The 16,841-nt window shown below is 41.2% G+C and overlaps 1 protein-coding gene and 1 long non-coding RNA gene across 2 annotated transcripts in view; one reads left to right on the forward strand and one right to left on the reverse strand.

Moving 5' to 3' along the window:
* On the reverse strand, positions 1-1,274 carry LOC132691986 (uncharacterized). The gene is made up of 2 exons (XR_009616121.2): positions 1,162-1,274; positions 1-159 (listed from the first exon to the last, which is right to left on the reverse strand). It is a non-coding gene; the product is annotated as an uncharacterized LOC132691986 (long non-coding RNA).
* STARD7 (StAR related lipid transfer domain containing 7) overlaps positions 874-16,841 on the forward strand; it is a 27,326-nt gene continuing 11,358 nt past the window's right edge. Inside the window, exons 1-6 of the mRNA XM_060653865.3 lie at positions 874-1,912; positions 11,624-11,832; positions 12,392-12,441; positions 14,174-14,284; positions 14,365-14,447; positions 14,898-14,997. Of these exons, the coding sequence (XP_060509848.1) occupies positions 1,593-1,912; positions 11,624-11,832; positions 12,392-12,441; positions 14,174-14,284; positions 14,365-14,447; positions 14,898-14,997 (873 nt within the window). The 5' untranslated portion in view covers positions 874-1,592. The remainder of the gene's footprint in view (positions 1,913-11,623; positions 11,833-12,391; positions 12,442-14,173; positions 14,285-14,364; positions 14,448-14,897; positions 14,998-16,841) is intronic.

Consider the following 16,841-nt stretch of genomic DNA (forward strand, 5'->3'; position numbering starts at 1 on the left):
TTTTTTTTCTCTTTTTAGATTAACATTTTTTATTAATCTCTGCAACGGTTCAACTAGCTACAGTAAGAGTAAAATTTCTAAATGCATGGTCTTGGAATGAGCACAACCCCTTTTGTAGCAAGACGTCCTTTTACATATATTTTCTCGTCCCTAAGGTACCTGTAAGGAAAAAAAAAAGGAAATAATTTAGTGTAAGGTTTTCCTACTGGACATCCATCCAACAGTTGTATTAATGAGATGGGTACAGATTAGTAATTTGATGGCTTTCGAAATCGTTTAGCCAGGGTGTTCACGGGTGGTGCACAGTAGGTTTTAGGAGACCTGTTTACCTTCTCACGCTAACATCTTTGAGTCAAAGAGAGTGGGACAGCTACTACGCGAACTAGGGCATCTGTCCCAAGTAACTCCATTCTGCTGCCCTTTTACCAAAAGGTTTTTCAATTTCCAGACTGTGACAGGCCACCTGCCCACGTAGCTCTCTGGAAAGTGTCCTAGGCTCTAAGGATGCCACATCGGCCCACTCTAGCGACGTGGGGTTCAGAGAGATGAGTGCTACGACTCCGACCCTCGGAGACCATCCCACTACCTTTGGTTATTAAAAGCGCTTCCGGGAGAGGCCAGCCGGAGAGATCGAAGAAGGTATTGATGGCAGCTGCTTCTAGGCCTCAGCAAGGTCTCCATTCACCAAAGGAGTCTACACCGTCCCGCCCTCTCCCCACCCGAACCTGGACACCCCCAGCGTCCCGCAGAGGCAATACCAAGACCCCATTCCACCCAAGATTCAAAGTAGTGAAACAGGAGACGCTCCCCCGCCTCTCAAACCAATTGAGCACTGCGCAGGACTCTAACTGACACCTGGTCGCGCCCCCCCGCGGGGTGGGGTCTTTTGGTCGGAATATGGCGGCGGCGGCGGCGGCGGCGGGGTCTACGGGTCACTCTCCGAGGCGCCCTTGACTGGCTCTCCGCCGCGCCACCTACCTTGCTAGCTAGGGGCCCAGCGCGCTACACGAAGGGGCGGGAAGGAGCGCTGACGAGCACTGGGCAGCGCCAATCAGCACCGAGGAGTCCGGACCGCGCCCAATCAGGAGCCGGGTGGCCACGAAGGGGGTAGGTTGCAGGCGAGCAGCGCATGTGGCGGACGCCGAACGCCCGGGACCTCACCTGCTGCTGCGACTGAGCCGCCCACTTCGCTGCTTCCCGAGCGCTGCACATCAGGGCCCCGGTGCCGGCTTGAGGACGCCAAGGAAGCAGGGAGCCAGCAACGCTGACCGGCTGTTGGCCTGCCGCGTTCGCGGCCTGAGCCCAGGAAGGCCTCTTGCAGAGGTTGCGGGGCCACCCCCGCGACTGTGCCATGACCGACTCTCTCCGCAAAGGGGACTCTTCCTCAACGTTTACTGCAGAGAGAGATGAAAAGCCTGTTAGACCGTGAGACGAGCTCGGGGCCGACCGACTAGGGGCACTCGCGGCAGGCCGCCCGCGCCTTCCCGGACCCGTTCTTTTTGCCCCGAGAGGGAGGCCTAGTTCGCCTCCGGGCGCGCAGCGGGAGCCGAGGGGTGGGGCAAGAGGGTCTGGGCGGGGCGCGCGTCGGCGGCATGTTCCTGCGGAGGCCGCGGGCCCTGGCCGCCTGGCTAGCGGGCGCGGCGGCGGCGGGACGCGCGGGGGCGCGGGGCGGGGGCCTGCTAGCCCTGCTGGCCAATCAGTGCCGCTTCGTGACGGGCCTGCGTGTGCGGCGCGCGCAGCAGATCGCGCAGCTGTACGGCCGCCTCTACTCGGAGACCTCGCGCCGCGTCCTTCTCGGCCGCCTCTGGCGCCGGCTGCGCGGCCGCCCTGGCCATGCCTCTGCCTTGATGGCGGCGCTCGCTGGCGCGTTCGTGTGGGACGAGGAGAGGATCCAGGAGGAGGAGTTGCAGAGGTGAGTCCGGAGACGAGGTCGTTCGGTCCGGTTCGCTGGCGCGGGTCAGATTGGGAGATCGGCACATCGATCCTCCGGGCCTGCCTTTTCGGTCAGTGTGTCTGGTTTACCCGGTGGTACTTGAAGTGACGATGCAGTAACTTGATCCTGTGTTAGCACACCATGTTTTTTTTTTTTTTTTTTTATTGTCTTTCTGTGCTAATTTCATTTGGCTAGAAATAACGAAATGCAGATTGGTGTAGGTGGGAAGACTTTGAATAGGGAGTATCACGCCGAAGAAATAACGTTGTAAAAAACAAATTAGGTCTTGAAGGCATGTAACCCATTGGTTCACGTAATCTTTAATTCTTCCAAAAAGGTGCAAATTCAATGCAGGTTTCAAATTTGACCTAAGGATATGTAATTTACAAAATTACTGCATTCCAAATGGGATTTCGTGAGAAATGCCAGGAGAGCTCTTTTGCTGCTGTGACAGAATTATGAGGCTGGAAAGGCTTTTGGCCTCTCAGACCAGTAGCCCAGCCATTTTAACCTGCAAAAATTAGGTCAGTTTTTTGCTGCTCTAACTACAACTTAGGGAATAGTGTTTCATTAGACTCTGAAGTTACGCTGTCATCATCATCAAAATTTCTGGGTGAAAAATGCAGTACCATTGGTTGAATTTGTTAATCTGTGGTTCTGAATCTTAATCCTTATAGTTTTCAACTCATTTCATGGGAAGCCTTGATTTAGTTCTTGCTTTACAGTATCTTTGTATTTTCCTTTTTTTAGTAAACTTTTTTTTTAAGTTTATTTATTTTGAGAGAGAGCATAAGTGGGAGAGGAACAGAGAAAAAGGGAGAGAGAGGGAGAGAATCCCAAGCAGGATCCGAAGTGTCAGCGCAGAGCCCACAACCGTGAGATAATGACCTGAGCCGAAATCAGAGTCCAGATGCTTAACCAACTGACCCACGCAGACGCCCCTCTGTATTTTCCTTTTAACAGCTATCCCCTCTCTCCCTCCACCCCCTAAATTTTTGTTTCCCTGTAAATCTTTACAAAATTAAGTGGTTGGCCCTAGGCTATGGTTTTTGATCCCTGCATTACTATGATAATACATATAGAAAACTAGTTACTAAATATCCACCCTGAGGATATAAATGCAATTGAAAGTCTTAATCTTATTCACAAAAATGTTAAGATACCAAAGCATGATAGGTTGCTTTCCTAGTTTCTGTTAGTATTCTTGTGCAACTTCTCAGTCTCAGGTATGGGAAATAAAACGACTTATGGGAGGAAAACCTTTGTATTAAGAAATTATCAATTAACTGTTTGAATTTTCGTTTTCTTTTTGATGATGAAATACCTATGTTCCCCAGTAGTCAAGTTTGAGAGGAAAATTCCCAGTTGGATCTATTAAGGAAAGACAAGAAAACCAGAAAAGGGCTACCTGGTGCAAAAGAGAGGGAGATGTTTTGGGATGGGAATTGAATAGCATTGGGGGCCTGGGTGGTAGATGACGTTCTTTGGCTTATTTCATGTGTTTTTATGGACAATCTGTCCTGGGGCCTTTGTTTAGTAGGCTTGCCATTAGCAGGAGCTAGAGAGGAAAACAAGATAAAAAATGCATGTGGTAAAACATTTGAGTCCGTAGTCACTACCCACTGTAGCAGAAAGAGACCAGTTGATGACCAGGCCCTGTATTCGTACCATTTCCCTTCTCTTTGAGCTGTCTGTGAAACCTGGGGGCATTTGAAACACTCTTGGTTCTAATCCAGCTCCTGAAGAGGTATTGCCCTCTGTTAACCCACTCGTGAATTTCATAAGCTTAGATGAAGGCCAGTCAGAACACTGAAGGTCCTTTCTGATTCTCCAGAGTTGTTGTAGTAAAGATCTTCGTTTAACAATTTGTTTTCTAGTTCATGCTTGAATTCAGTCATATACCTAAAATTTGATGAAGGTGTCCATTTTGAGAACTAAAAAAAAATGTTTGTTACCTTGCTAGGGAGACGAATAGTAACGCTGTTCAACTATATGCCGATTGTACGGTGGTTCTATAGGTTTTTTATGTTTCTAATATCTTGTCATATATTTTATTTAATAAAATATTCTGGGTTCAGGTTAACATTTTTTGTTTGTCGTTTAAGTATTTTATTTGCTTTAAAGGAGGCACTGCTGAGGTTCTTATAGCTAGTTTGGAACATCTTAGATTTTCTTTGTTCTAGTGAAATGATTTTGGGTGGCTTCCATAATGGAGCGCAGTTGAATGTGCCTCAGGACAAGTGCATTTTTTTCATTGTTAATGAAAGAAGAGCATGATTGTCCCATGGCCCCTAAATCACAGCATTTGGTTCTTCTGTGCTGTTTTTGTACCAACTTGTGCTGGTACTCTTTGAATGTATGCTTTAAACGTGGCATGTGTTTTTTCTTATATTACTTGAGTCTCCGTTCAGAATGAAAAGGAATAACCTGGCTTTCAATTCTTCTATGCTTGAGAACATCTTAACAAATAGAATCTCATTTATTTAGCAACAGCAAGAAAATTTGAGAAATGGAGTAACGTGTACAAAGTGACTCTGACGCACTGATGGGCACCAGGTGTAGAAATCAGGTCTTTTAATGCTTAGTCTAGTATTCTTACCCAGTGGCTTCAATTAAACAAATCAAACAAAATAACTTTCAATCATTGTTTTTGGTACTAGCTGGCATTCTGTGAGCCCAGGACAGATCTTATGGAAAAATACAGTAGTAATTTTTTATTGCTTTGGAACATTAAAAAAAAAATTACAAGAACAAAAGGAGGAAGGAAGTTAAGAAATATGAAAGGCTAGGGGAAAATGTTCTATTAACCCCTCCTCCTGTTAAAAAAGTTACAGTCCATTGCTCCAGAAATTTGAGTAAATAAGTACCAGTAAAATTTCATAAAGAAATTGTTTAGTTTCCCGCTTTTATCTCAGGTCATTTAGAATAATTGTAACTTTTTGGTGTATTATTAATTAGATAAATGACCAACAAAAGGTCCTTCATCTTTTTTGCCACTGTCACTTGAAGATTTTTTGCTGGCATACCCTTCTTAGATCATCAGGACTACATTAAACCTGACTTGAAATTTTTTACATTGTCTTCATTATTTTCCCGTTAACCAGTTGGCCCAGAATTGCAGTGAGCTAGCTGATGTTTTGTTATTTGTAGATGTGTTGTCTTGTAACAGTTGTACTTGAAAGTTTCTAACTTTGACCGTAATTTGTAATTTAAGGAAGGGATTATGTGAATTGAGGCAGTTGTGTTACTGAAATTACTAATTTCGGGATGGCTAATTTCGGGATGGCTTTATTTGAATCATTTTGGGCCCTTATATCAAACTCTATACTGGGGCAGGACTTAACATGGCCGAACCTGGTTATACTTATTACTCTGTTTTAATAGTTTTATGTCTTCATTTTCTTTCTATACCTCTCAATCCATATTGAAATGACTTTAGTTTTGGAGAAAGGTAAGCATTGGCTGTCTTTTTCTTAATCCTTTTACTAATCTGCTGGTTCTGTTACTATTTTGGGAATAATCTCTTTTGTCCTTTCTTCTTATTACCTGTTTAAGTCTCTTAGATAACAAGGTTTAGACACTCACCCTGTCCAAACAGGATTTGGCACAGCAGGCTAAAGAGATGTATGGTGAGAGGTTTTCCTTCCTCCACATACAGGATAGTGACTGACTTTGAACACCTGTGTGCTGCTAATGATGTCTGTCATGTCAGCATTTAGAAGTTGAGACCCTTTGGGGGCGCCTAGGTGTCTCAGTCCGTTAAGCGACCGACTTCGGCTCAGGTCATGATCTCACAGTTTGTGGGTTTGGGCCCCACATCGAGCTCTGGCTCAGAGCCTGTAGCCTGCTTCTGATTCTGTGTCTTCCTCTCTCTCTGCCCTTCCCTCTGCTTGCATTCTGCCTCTCTCTCAAAAATAAATAAACATTTAAAAAAAAAAAAAAGAAGAAGTTGAGACCCTTCACATATTGTTGAATCTGTGGACAAGAATCATTTGCATTTTCATGTCGCAGTCTTGTGCCAGCATTCAGATTGTGCTATTTCAAGTATGAATGTCAGGCCTTCACAAGACCTTTCTCTCCCCCTCTGGGGACTTGGTCTCATAATTTTAATCAAGGTCACCTAGTGGCCTTTAATTATATAGGAGAGGTTGATAAAGCAATGGGTCAGAAGCTCTGTACCACCTTAGAAGGCCATTAAAAGTATTGCCTGTAGTCATATAATTTTCTTAAAACCTTACTATGTAGTTTTATGAGCCTCTGATGAAGTTTTAATAAGACATTCCTCCCCTTCTTCAATATGTGATAAGAATGACATTCAAGGGTGGTGCTTAATTTTTACTGAAGAATGCTTTACTAGTCCTAAAAGTGTCATAATTGGTGCTGTGTGATGCCTGAATTGTTCTCTGAGCCAGTCTGGTTCTGGTTTTGCTTTTGCTTTTTTCTCTGAAAGATCTTACTGTATAAAGTTCCTTTCCTATTTCTATATGTGTTTGTAGTGGTAGCAGTGAATCCTGTTTTGCAATTTTTAATTCAAATTAAAACTTTTTAAAAATGGTTAAACTTTTTTCATCAGAACATCAGTATAAATTGTACTGGCTAGGGTTCTTGGTTGCAAACAGAGGTGATATTGGTTAACTTAAGCCAAAGGGATTAATCAGAAAGATGTTAGGTCACTCAGGGCATTGACAAGAAGACCAGAGTACAGGTTGGCCAAGAGAACAGCCAAGACTTGCCATAGGAATAATCAATCTCCTTAGGGTACTAGTGCTGATTTTGTTTCCCCTAGGTTGGTTGCACTGCTAGACTCTCAACTTCTTCAAGATCACTGAGAATAATCTCCAAAAGATCCCATGCCTTGTATTATTTCCTCAAGATTCACATCCTCTACCAGAAGTCTCTAATTAACCTCCTTTAAGTTAGGTGCTGTACTTCAACTGCTAGGGCTTGAAAGAGGGCTATATCCCACCTATTTTGGGATTCTCATTGAAGCCCAAAGTTTAAAATTCAGAGAAACGGAATTTTAGAGCTAATAGAAATCTTCAAGAAATAATGTCTTAACATTACGGGTAGAAAAAGGGAGGGATTTACAGGTAAAATGACTTGGCATAAGATCACATAGTTGGCAGAGTGAGGACTGGAACACAGGTCTTTACAGTCACCATCACTTTGGGTTGCTCTAAACTTTTAATCTTGGGCCACTAGTATAACTTTGAATTTTTGGCTTTTAAAGTAATGTGTTAATATAATCTTTTAATAAGAATTTGAATCATTGAGGCCTGCTTTCATATATACTCCATTTATTCAGTAAACATTGGAGTCTTTAATGTTTACTAGGTACTTCTAGATGCTGGGAATACAGACATGAAAGACTGATTTGGGGACATTAGGGAATTCATAGTTTAGTAAAGAGGCATGTATAAAGATAGATTAATTATAATATGATATATGGCTGTAGAGGAATAAAAGTAAAAGAATATGGTTACTCTGCCTGGAAGTTGACCTTGAACTGTGTGTTTTTTTGAAGGTTGAAGAAGAGTGGGCATTTCAGACAGTCTATCAGTAGTTGATGTCTTCTTCAGTCTTGAATAACAGAAGAGTTGTATATGATGCAGACAGCCAGCAATCTTTCTTTCCATGGGCTATTTAAACATTAAGGCAAAAATATAAGCCATGTTTTAAAAACTATTATAAAATGTTTCAGATGTATAAAAAGACTTTAACATGAATGTTACAAATACAGTTATATTTAAGAAATAAAATAAGATACCATTAACGACTTCTCTGTACTCTTGTCCAGTTGAAATCTCCCCTGTCCCCCAGATTATCTATCTCAGTTTGTTGTATTTCATTCCCATCTGTGTCTTTATACATAGGCATATGTTCCTAAATAATATATAATGAAACATAGAAGGTTATATGGTATTATCTTGGATGTTTTAAAGCTTCATGTAGTTCTGAACAAAATACTAACAAACTGAATCCAACAACATATAAAAAGGGACATGAAGTAGTGGGTTTTATTCCAGGAAAGTAAGGTTAGTTCATCAAATAAAAATCAGTTTAATACACCGCATTAATAAAGGCTAAAAAACCACATGATCATCTCAGTACAGGCAGAAAAGCATTTTGATAGTCCAACCTCCTCTCATGATAAAAAATCATTCAACAACTAGGAATAGAAGGAAACTTCCTCAACTTGATTAAGGGCATCTACAAAAGACATAGCTAGCAGCATAGTTTAATGGTGAGGGACTGAAAGGTTTTCTCTTAAGATCAGGAATAAGACAAGTATGTCTGCTCTCACCACTTCTGTTCAACATGGTACTGTTCAACAACATTTTTTTTTTTTTTAACTGCAAAAGATCATTGCAAGAAATTTTAAAACATATAAATGGGCAGATAAGCTGTGTTCATGGATTGGAAGATGATTGTGAAGATAGCAATACTAGTCAAACTGATCTATAAATTCAATACAATCCTTATCAAAGTCTTAATTAGTACACTATTTTGTGCAATTTGACAAGCTGATCCTGATACTCATATGGAAATGAAAAAACCCAGAATGGTCAAAACAGTTTTGAAAAAGGAGGACAAAGTTGGAGGACTCTCTCTTCCTGATTTGAAAACTTATTACCAAGCTATAGTAATTAAGATGATATGGGGGGTGCTTGGGTGGCTTAGTCAGTTAAACATTGGACTCTCGGGGCGCCTGGGTGGCTCAGTCGGTTAAGTGTCCGACTTTGGCTCAGGTCAGGATCTCACGGTTTGTGAGTTTGAACCCCGCGTCGGGCCCTGTGCTGACAGCTCAGAGTCTGGAGCCCTCTTCGGATTCTCCCACTCTCTCTGCTCCTCCCCCACTCGCACTCTGTCTCCGTCTCTCAAAAATGAATATTTATTTTATTTATATTTTATTTTATTTTACTTATATTATTTAATTAAAAAAAATTAAAACAAAACATTGGACTCTTGATTTCAGCTCAGATCATCATCTCACAGTTGTGGGAATGAGCGCCATGTTGGGCTCCACACTGAGTGTGGAGCCACTTGGGATTCTCTCACTCTCCTTTTCCCTTTGCCTCAAACCCACTTACCCTCTCTCTTAAATAAATAAATATTTAAAAACATATATGGTACTGGCATAAGGATGGATAAATAAATTGTTGGAATAAAATGGAGAGTTTTAGAAATAAACCCTTATATTTATGGCCAGTTGATTTTCAAAAAAAGTGCCAGACAATTCAGTGGGCAAAGAATAGTCTTCAAATGGGTCTGGGACAACTGGAGAGGCACATTCTAAATAATGAATTTAGACCCCCTGCCTCATACCATACACAAAAATTAACTCAAAATGGATCAAAGTGTAAACTAATACTAAAACTTTTTTTTTTAATACTAAAACTCTTGGGGCGCCTGGGTGGCTCAGTCGGTTGGGCGTCCGACTTCGGCTCAGGTCACAATCTCACGGACCGTGAGTTCGAGCCCCGCGTCGGGCTCTGGGCTGATGGCTCAGAGCCTGGAGCCTGCTTCCGATTCTGTGTCTCCCTCTCTCTCTGCCCCTCCCCCGTTCATGCTCTGTCTCTCTCTGTCTCAAAAATAAATAAACGTTAAAAAAAAAAAATTAAAAAAAAATACTAAAACTCTTAGAGGAAAATATAGGCATGAGTCCTTATGACTTTGGATTAGGCAGTGATGGTTTCTTAACTGTAACTCCAAAAACACAGGCAATTAAAGAAAAAAATAGGTGAATTGGATTTCATCAAAATTAAAAACTTTTGTGCATCAAAGGTCACTATCAAAAAACTGAAAAGATAACCCAAAGCAATGGACAAAATAGAAATTATATCTGATAAGGGACTGTTACTGAGAGTATATAGAAGAACTCTTACATTTCAACAATAAAAAAATGCAATAAAATAACAGTTTAAAAATACGCAAAGGGGCGCCTGGGTGGCTCAGTTGGTTAAGTGTCTGACTTTTTTTTTTTTTTTAACGTTTATTTTTGAGAGACCGAGTGCGAGTGGGGGAGGGAGACATGGAATCTGAAGCAAGCTCCAGCTCTGAGCTGTCAGCCACAGAGCCCGAAGCAGCCTTGAACTCAGGAACTATGAGATCATGACCTGAGCCAAAGTCAGACACTTAACCAACTGAGTCACCCAGGTGCCCCCAAATGTCCAACTCTTGATTTCGGGTCACGTCATGATCCCAGGGTTCCTGAGATCAAGTCCTATGTAGGGCTTTGGGCTGACAGTACGGAGCCTGCTTGGGACACACTCTCTCTTTCTTTCTCTTTCTCTCTCTCTCTCTGCCCCGCCCCCACATGCGGTGCATATGTGCTCTTTCTCTCAAACATTTAAAAATAGGTGAAGAGTTCCATAGCTGTTTCTCCAAAGAAGATACGCAAATGGCCAATAAGCACTTGAAAATATGCTTAGCATCATTAGGCCCTGGGGAAATATAAATCAAAGACCATAATGAGATATGCTTCTCACACCCACTAGGATTGCTAGAACCATGAAGATAGACAATAACAAGTGTTGGCAAGGATGTGAAGCAGTTGGAACCCTCATACATTGTTGGTATGAATATAAAAATGGTGCAGCTGCTTTGGAAAATAATTGGGCAGTTTCTCAAAAGGTTAAACATAGAGTTGCCATGACCCAGCAAATTCGATCCTAGGAATCTACCCAGGAGAACTGAAAGCTGTGTAGAACTGTGTCTACATGAAAACTTGTACACAACTGTTTATAGCATTATTATTTATAACAGCCAAAAAGTAGAAACTTAAGTGCCCATCACCTGATGAATGGATAAACAAAATGTGATGTATCATTCAATGAAATAGAAGTATTCAGCCAAAAAAGAGGGGAACAAAGTACACCATGAATGAACCTTGAAATTATGCTGAGTGGAGGGGCGCCTGGGTGGCTCAGTCGGTTAAGCATCCTACTTGAGCTTACTCAGGTCATGATCTCGTGGTTTGTGGGTTTGAGCCCCACATCGGGCTCCATGCTGACAGCTCAGAGTCTGGAGCCTGCTTCAGATTCTGTGTTTCCCCTCTCTCTCTGCCCCTCCCTCCCTTTCTCTCCCTCTCTCTCTGTCAAAAATAAACATTAAAAAATTCATAAGAAAATATGCTGAGTGGAAAAAGCAAGACACAAGGGACTATATATTGTATAATATTTATATTAATTGTCCAAAATAGACAAGTTCATAGAGATGGAAAATAGATGTGTGGTTGTGAGAGGTTATGGGAGTGAGTGACTGCCAATGGGTATAGTTTTTTGGGGGGATGATGAAAATGTTTTGGAATTAATGGTAATGGTTACACAACCTTGTGACTATACTAAAAAACATTGTATTATACGCTATAAAATGATGATTCTTCTGGAATGTGAATTATATTTTTAAAAGAGGAGGAAAAATATGTAATTATATAAGTTTTTATAATCAACCCTTTGAGGTAGGTGCTGTTATTATCCCCATTTTACAGATTAAGAATACAGACTGGTCAAGTAATTTAATGTTTTGGTGAATGAATGTTGGACTGGGATTCAAACTCAGGAAGTCAGGTTTTTATTCATTTTATACTGCTTTAAACCCACACCTTTCTTATGCAAGTCATTGTGTGGACGTTTCATTTCACAGGTTAATTACAACCACCTGCACCATTCCTTTTGTTTTTCTTTGCAGATCCATTGATGAGATGAAGCGGTTGGAGGAAATGTCACATGTGTTTCAGCGCTCTGGAGTTGAACGCCACCCTTCAGAACCAAAATCCCAGACAGAAGGGAATGAAGATTTAGGGGGCAAAGAGCAGCCATGGGAAATGGTGATGGATAAGAAACACTTTAAGCTGTGGCGGCGCCCTATTACAGGCACTCACCTTTACCAGTACAGAGGTGAGCCCAGCTTGGCTGCCTTGTGTGTTCCATGGTTGCCCAGGTGTGCAGGACTTTTGTTCCTCATCCTCTCTAAACTGTTCTTTTCTGATTCTTGATCAGAAAATTTACCATGGTTTCTTGTTTTTGTTTTGCCTCCCCCAGATGACAAGTATCTCAGTGTCTTCATTGCTATACTTTGCTGTAGGTTGTCTTTGTCTGTCTTTGCTGTCCCAATAGGATAATCTAGTTTTTGAATCTGCCTTTTATGTTTCTATAGCAAATGTTTTTTTGTTGTTGATGTTTATTTATTGGGGGGGGGGGGCAGAGAGGGAGTGAGAGAATCCCAAGCAGGCTCCGCTGTGTCAGCACAGAGCCCCATGTGGGGCTCCATCTCAGGAACCCTGGAGTCATGACCTGAGCTGAAATTACGAGTCGCCTGACTGAGCCACCCAGGTGCTCCTGAATCTGCCTTTAAGATCTGTCTGTACTCTATAATTGGAATGCAGTTAAGTGATAGGAATAAGGCAAGTGATGGGGATGTGGCATTAATCCCTTATTCTTTGTTATGTCATTCTAGTTTTTGGAACCTACACAGATGTGACACCCCGGCAGTTCTTCAACGTTCAGGTGAGTAAATTTTTCTTCCCAGATTTGGAGCTTCTAAGCCTGGAAATCCACTGCAAACTGTCCACATGAATAATTTCTTTAACTCTGAAGACATTGGCTTCAGTACATCTATCTTTGTATCCTTCTTCTCCTGTCAAATAGCATCTAGGTACACATTGGACTTACTCTTTGTCCAAGGGGATGAGACTGATTCTATCCTCTTACAGGGCTGTTGGGAAGATCAATTAGAGGAATGTAATTGAATGTTTTTAGTATTTTATAAGGTGTTACGGTTATTTTTTCCTAAACAATTTAAGGGTAAGTTACATACGTGTCCCTTTATTCCAAAATCCTTCAGTGTGTATTTCCTAAAACTAGACATAGTCTCCTAACTGTGGTGCCATTATGAAAGTCTCTAAATTTAACATTGATGCAGCTCTTATACTCTTTTTTTTTTTTTTTTTTTTTTTTTTTTTTTTTTGCAGCTCTTCTACTCTTGTTTGTATTCCAGTTTTTATCTATTGACCCGACAATGTTCTTTACAGCATTTTCCTCTTGAGTGCAGATCCAATCAGGATTTAGTAATGTGGAATATTGCCACAGTGAAGCTATTTAATTAGTAAAGATGAAGAGTATTCAAAGACTCCTTTCTTCCTTGGGTGGAAATGTACGAAAAGGGGAGGTGGGATCACCTAGAGTTGTATAAAAATTTTTTTTTCCTTCTTGGATTTTTCACTGTTTTATCAGGCTTTCAGTAGCTAATTAATGATTATGACACTCACTAATAATATGCAAGTGCACACTTCCCCCCAAACACTGAATTTTGTTAATTTATATGGAATTTTTGTTGAGTTTGGATGTGTATGATATGTCTTATTTTGAAATTCCCTGGTTACAAGTGATGCTAGAAATTTAAATTTTTTTTTTTTTTTAACGTTTATTTATTTTTGAGACAGAGAGAGACAGAGCATGAACGGGGGAGGGGCAGAGAGAGAGGGAGACACAGAATCGGAAGCAGGCTCCAGGCTCCGAGCCATCAGCCCAGAGCCTGACGCGGGGCCTGAACCCACGGACGGCGAGATCGTGACCTGAGCCGAAGTCGGACGCCCAACCGACTGAGCCACCCAGGCGCCCCTGATGCTAGAAATTTAAACATACGCTGCCTGCATTTCTTTTTGTGAAGTGTTGCTCATACTTTTGGGCTTTTTGTCTGTTTAAATCTTTAAAAATTTGTTTTACCCTTGTACATTTGTATGTCATTACCTATTAAATTTTCCCTAAACATGTCTATCACAATAGTTTTTTCTTATATTTTCCTTTGCTTTGCCTTTTTAAAAAAATACTTATTTTTGAGAGAGAGAGCGAGCGGGGAGGGGCAGAGAGAGGATCCGAAATAGGCTCCATGCAGTCAGTGCAGAGCCTAACGTGGGGCTCTACCCCATGAACTATGAGATCATGACCTGAGCCAAAATCAAGAGTTGGTTCCTTAACTGACTGAGCCCCCCAGGCGCCCCTGTGCTTTGCCTTTCTTTAGTAAGATTCACTTTCAAGATAATGCTATTGGCCTATAAGAAAGGATTTTGAAAGACTTGTCTAAAATAAACACAGCTGTGTTTTTCATACTTTGCCACTTTTAGGTCAGGTTTCCATTTCAGAATAAGATCCTTGGGTCAGAGGTCCAAGCATCTGGAGAAGTCTTCTGCAGCTTTGTTTTGAATTTCTTAGGTCTTGACAGTCTCTTCTCTTTCTACAGCTGGATACAGAGTATAGAAAAAAGTGGGATGCCCTGGTAATCAAGCTGGAAGTGATTGAGAGGGATGTGGTTAGTGGTTCTGAGGTTCTTCACTGGGTAACCCATTTTCCTGTGAGTATTTTCGTTACTGTTTTTACTTTTATCACATCCATGTGAGGCAGAACACTAATTCTGCCTATTGTTTCCTTTAGTATCCAATGTATTCCCGGGATTATGTTTATGTTCGACGGTATAGCGTGGATCAGGAAAACAACGTGATGGTGTTGGTGTCACGGTATGTGTGGTTACTTGTGGCTCCTCCTGAGACCCTTTAGCTGTGTCCTTCATAGATGTCTGGTGGGAGTTTGCATGGTCTTGTTGTTAATAGAGGCGCTGCTAGGACCCCATCCATCCCAGCTAGAACACGAGTGGGCTTTGACTGGTGACAGTCTAGGAAGATAGAAGGGATGTAAACTTTTCATTAAACCATTTCTTTAACCTTAATATTGATAATTAGAAAAATAAGTGCTTTTTTCTTCAGCACAAAGGTTACAAAGCCTAGGAATCACCAAGGAAACTCACTTTGTTTTTAGAACTTAATTTGTATTCATTCATCTTGGTGACTCTCTGTTTTGTTTTATTTTAAAAGTTAGAGCCAGCTTTTTAGATTTTCCTCTTAACTTTAGCTCTTACGCTGTTTTGTATGTAAACATTACTGAGTTTCCTTAACTTTTCTCCTTACCAGTGCTGTGGAGCACCCTAGTGTTCCAGAGTCTCCAGAATTTGTAAGGGTCAGATCGTATGAATCCCAGATGGTTATCCGTCCCCACAAGTCATTTGATGAGGTGAGTTTTACATCATCCGAGAGATGATGTGTAGCTGCTATGGGATTTTCTCAAGGAATGCCTTTTGTCTGAACTGGGAAGGGCAGTGGTTCTCAAACTTGGCGTGCATCAGAGTCCACTGGAGCTTGTTAACATACAGTGCTGGGGTATGGCCCAAGAATTCTCATTTTTAAGAGGTCCCCATGTGATGCTACTGGTTTGAGAACCATTGCTGTAGGGTGATACACCTGGAAGATCCTCCAGGACAAAGTTCTGATGACCCACGACTCCTGTTTGTGAGAGACAGGAGAAGACGACGACCTGTTAGCGGCATTCTTTGGGAACTGAAGGAGCACCTTTTCCATCAAAATTTCACCACAGTGGGCAAAACATTTGAAACCTTTCTGGATTTCTGTTTCCTTATCTGTAAAATGAGAGTGTTAAAATAATGTTCTCAGCTTTCTTTAAAATTCTGTGACCTTTCTTTGAGAAGAATTTTTTTTTCAATGTAGGGAATTGCTTTTTTTTTTTTTTTTTGTGAAATCTATTGAGTTTACTACGTATTGATTCCAGTGGTTGCTGGTTTTAGTTGTATTTCACTTTATAATTAAAGGCTTTGTTTCTTTCATTACTTTTATTTTTGAGCTGGATGAACTGTGTGTTAGTATGGTTTTGTTTTCAACAAGTTGTTCTATTTATACTGCCTGACGTGGGACTTTAAATATGACAGAAATGGTGGTTCGCTTCAGTTAATGTGGTGATTGACTCTTTTTAACTGGGAGATCTGTGTGTTTACTTGTATACTATTTTTAGAGCAATATTTTTCAAACAGATTGCTACCCGTTAGTGGAAGACAAAATTAATTTAGTGCATTATGACCAGCTAAAAAAAAAAGAAAAGAAAAAATACATGGAGTAGAAATCATCTGAGTGTAAGCATATTTCATGAGACTTGTTTAGGTACATACGGATGTATGAATGTGTGTGTATGAGGCTGAGAGAGAACTGGTTGCAGTGTAAAAAGTTTATTTACAGTGTGTTGTAGTTAAAAAGTCCTTTAGAACTTTAGAAAATAGAAAAGAAATAGTAAGGCTACTTAGTGTCCATGGCTAGTTGCCTTTAGGAAGGGGAGCCTGGGTCAGGCTGGAGACCGTGTGGGAGACAAACTTAGGTCTCACTCTTTTCCTTTAAAATTTTAACCTTGCCCCCCATATATTTCCTATTGGGAAAAAACTGACTTGAGTTCCAGCATTGCTACCTTTAGAAACCATGACCATGAAATAGCCAAGGCATCGTTTAGCACCTAGCCGAGTGTGTTGTATCTAGCAGGGGCCCAGTAAATAATTTCTTTCAGTTGGGGTGGGGGAACAATAGAAATTATCTATATAATTCTTTTAGTGTATTGGTGGCAAGCTCTTATGAAAAAGGTAAGATTTGAGTGGGGTCTCTTGAAAAGGCAGACTGGATAGAGGAAAACAGGAAGTGCCCTGGGGGCGGACAAAGACAAAAATGAGCCATGAATAGGTTCAGAGACTCACCACTCAGAAAGGAAAGTTGAGATTAGGGAGGAGTGATAAGTTAACATTGACCACGTAGATAGAATACTTGAAAACCAGGCAGCTGCATTTGGACTTGGCAGATGGAAAATAGATCCTTGAGCCAAGGTATGGTGTTTTATTTGTTTTACTTTTATATACATTTCAAATTTTCCCTAATTAAAAGATAAAGAAGTAGAAAGAATCATGTTGATGAACCTTCTATATCCATTCCCAGCTCCAACAGTGATCAACTCATGGACAAACTTATTTTATCTATATCCTTTCTTGTCCCTTTTCCTGCTCTCCTGATTATTTTGAAACAGTTTCT

This window comes from Panthera onca, chromosome A3 (genome assembly GCF_046562875.1).
Source record: "Panthera onca isolate mPanOnc1 chromosome A3, mPanOnc1 haplotype 2, whole genome shotgun sequence".
In the NCBI taxonomy this organism is placed as follows: domain Eukaryota; kingdom Metazoa; phylum Chordata; class Mammalia; order Carnivora; family Felidae; genus Panthera; species Panthera onca.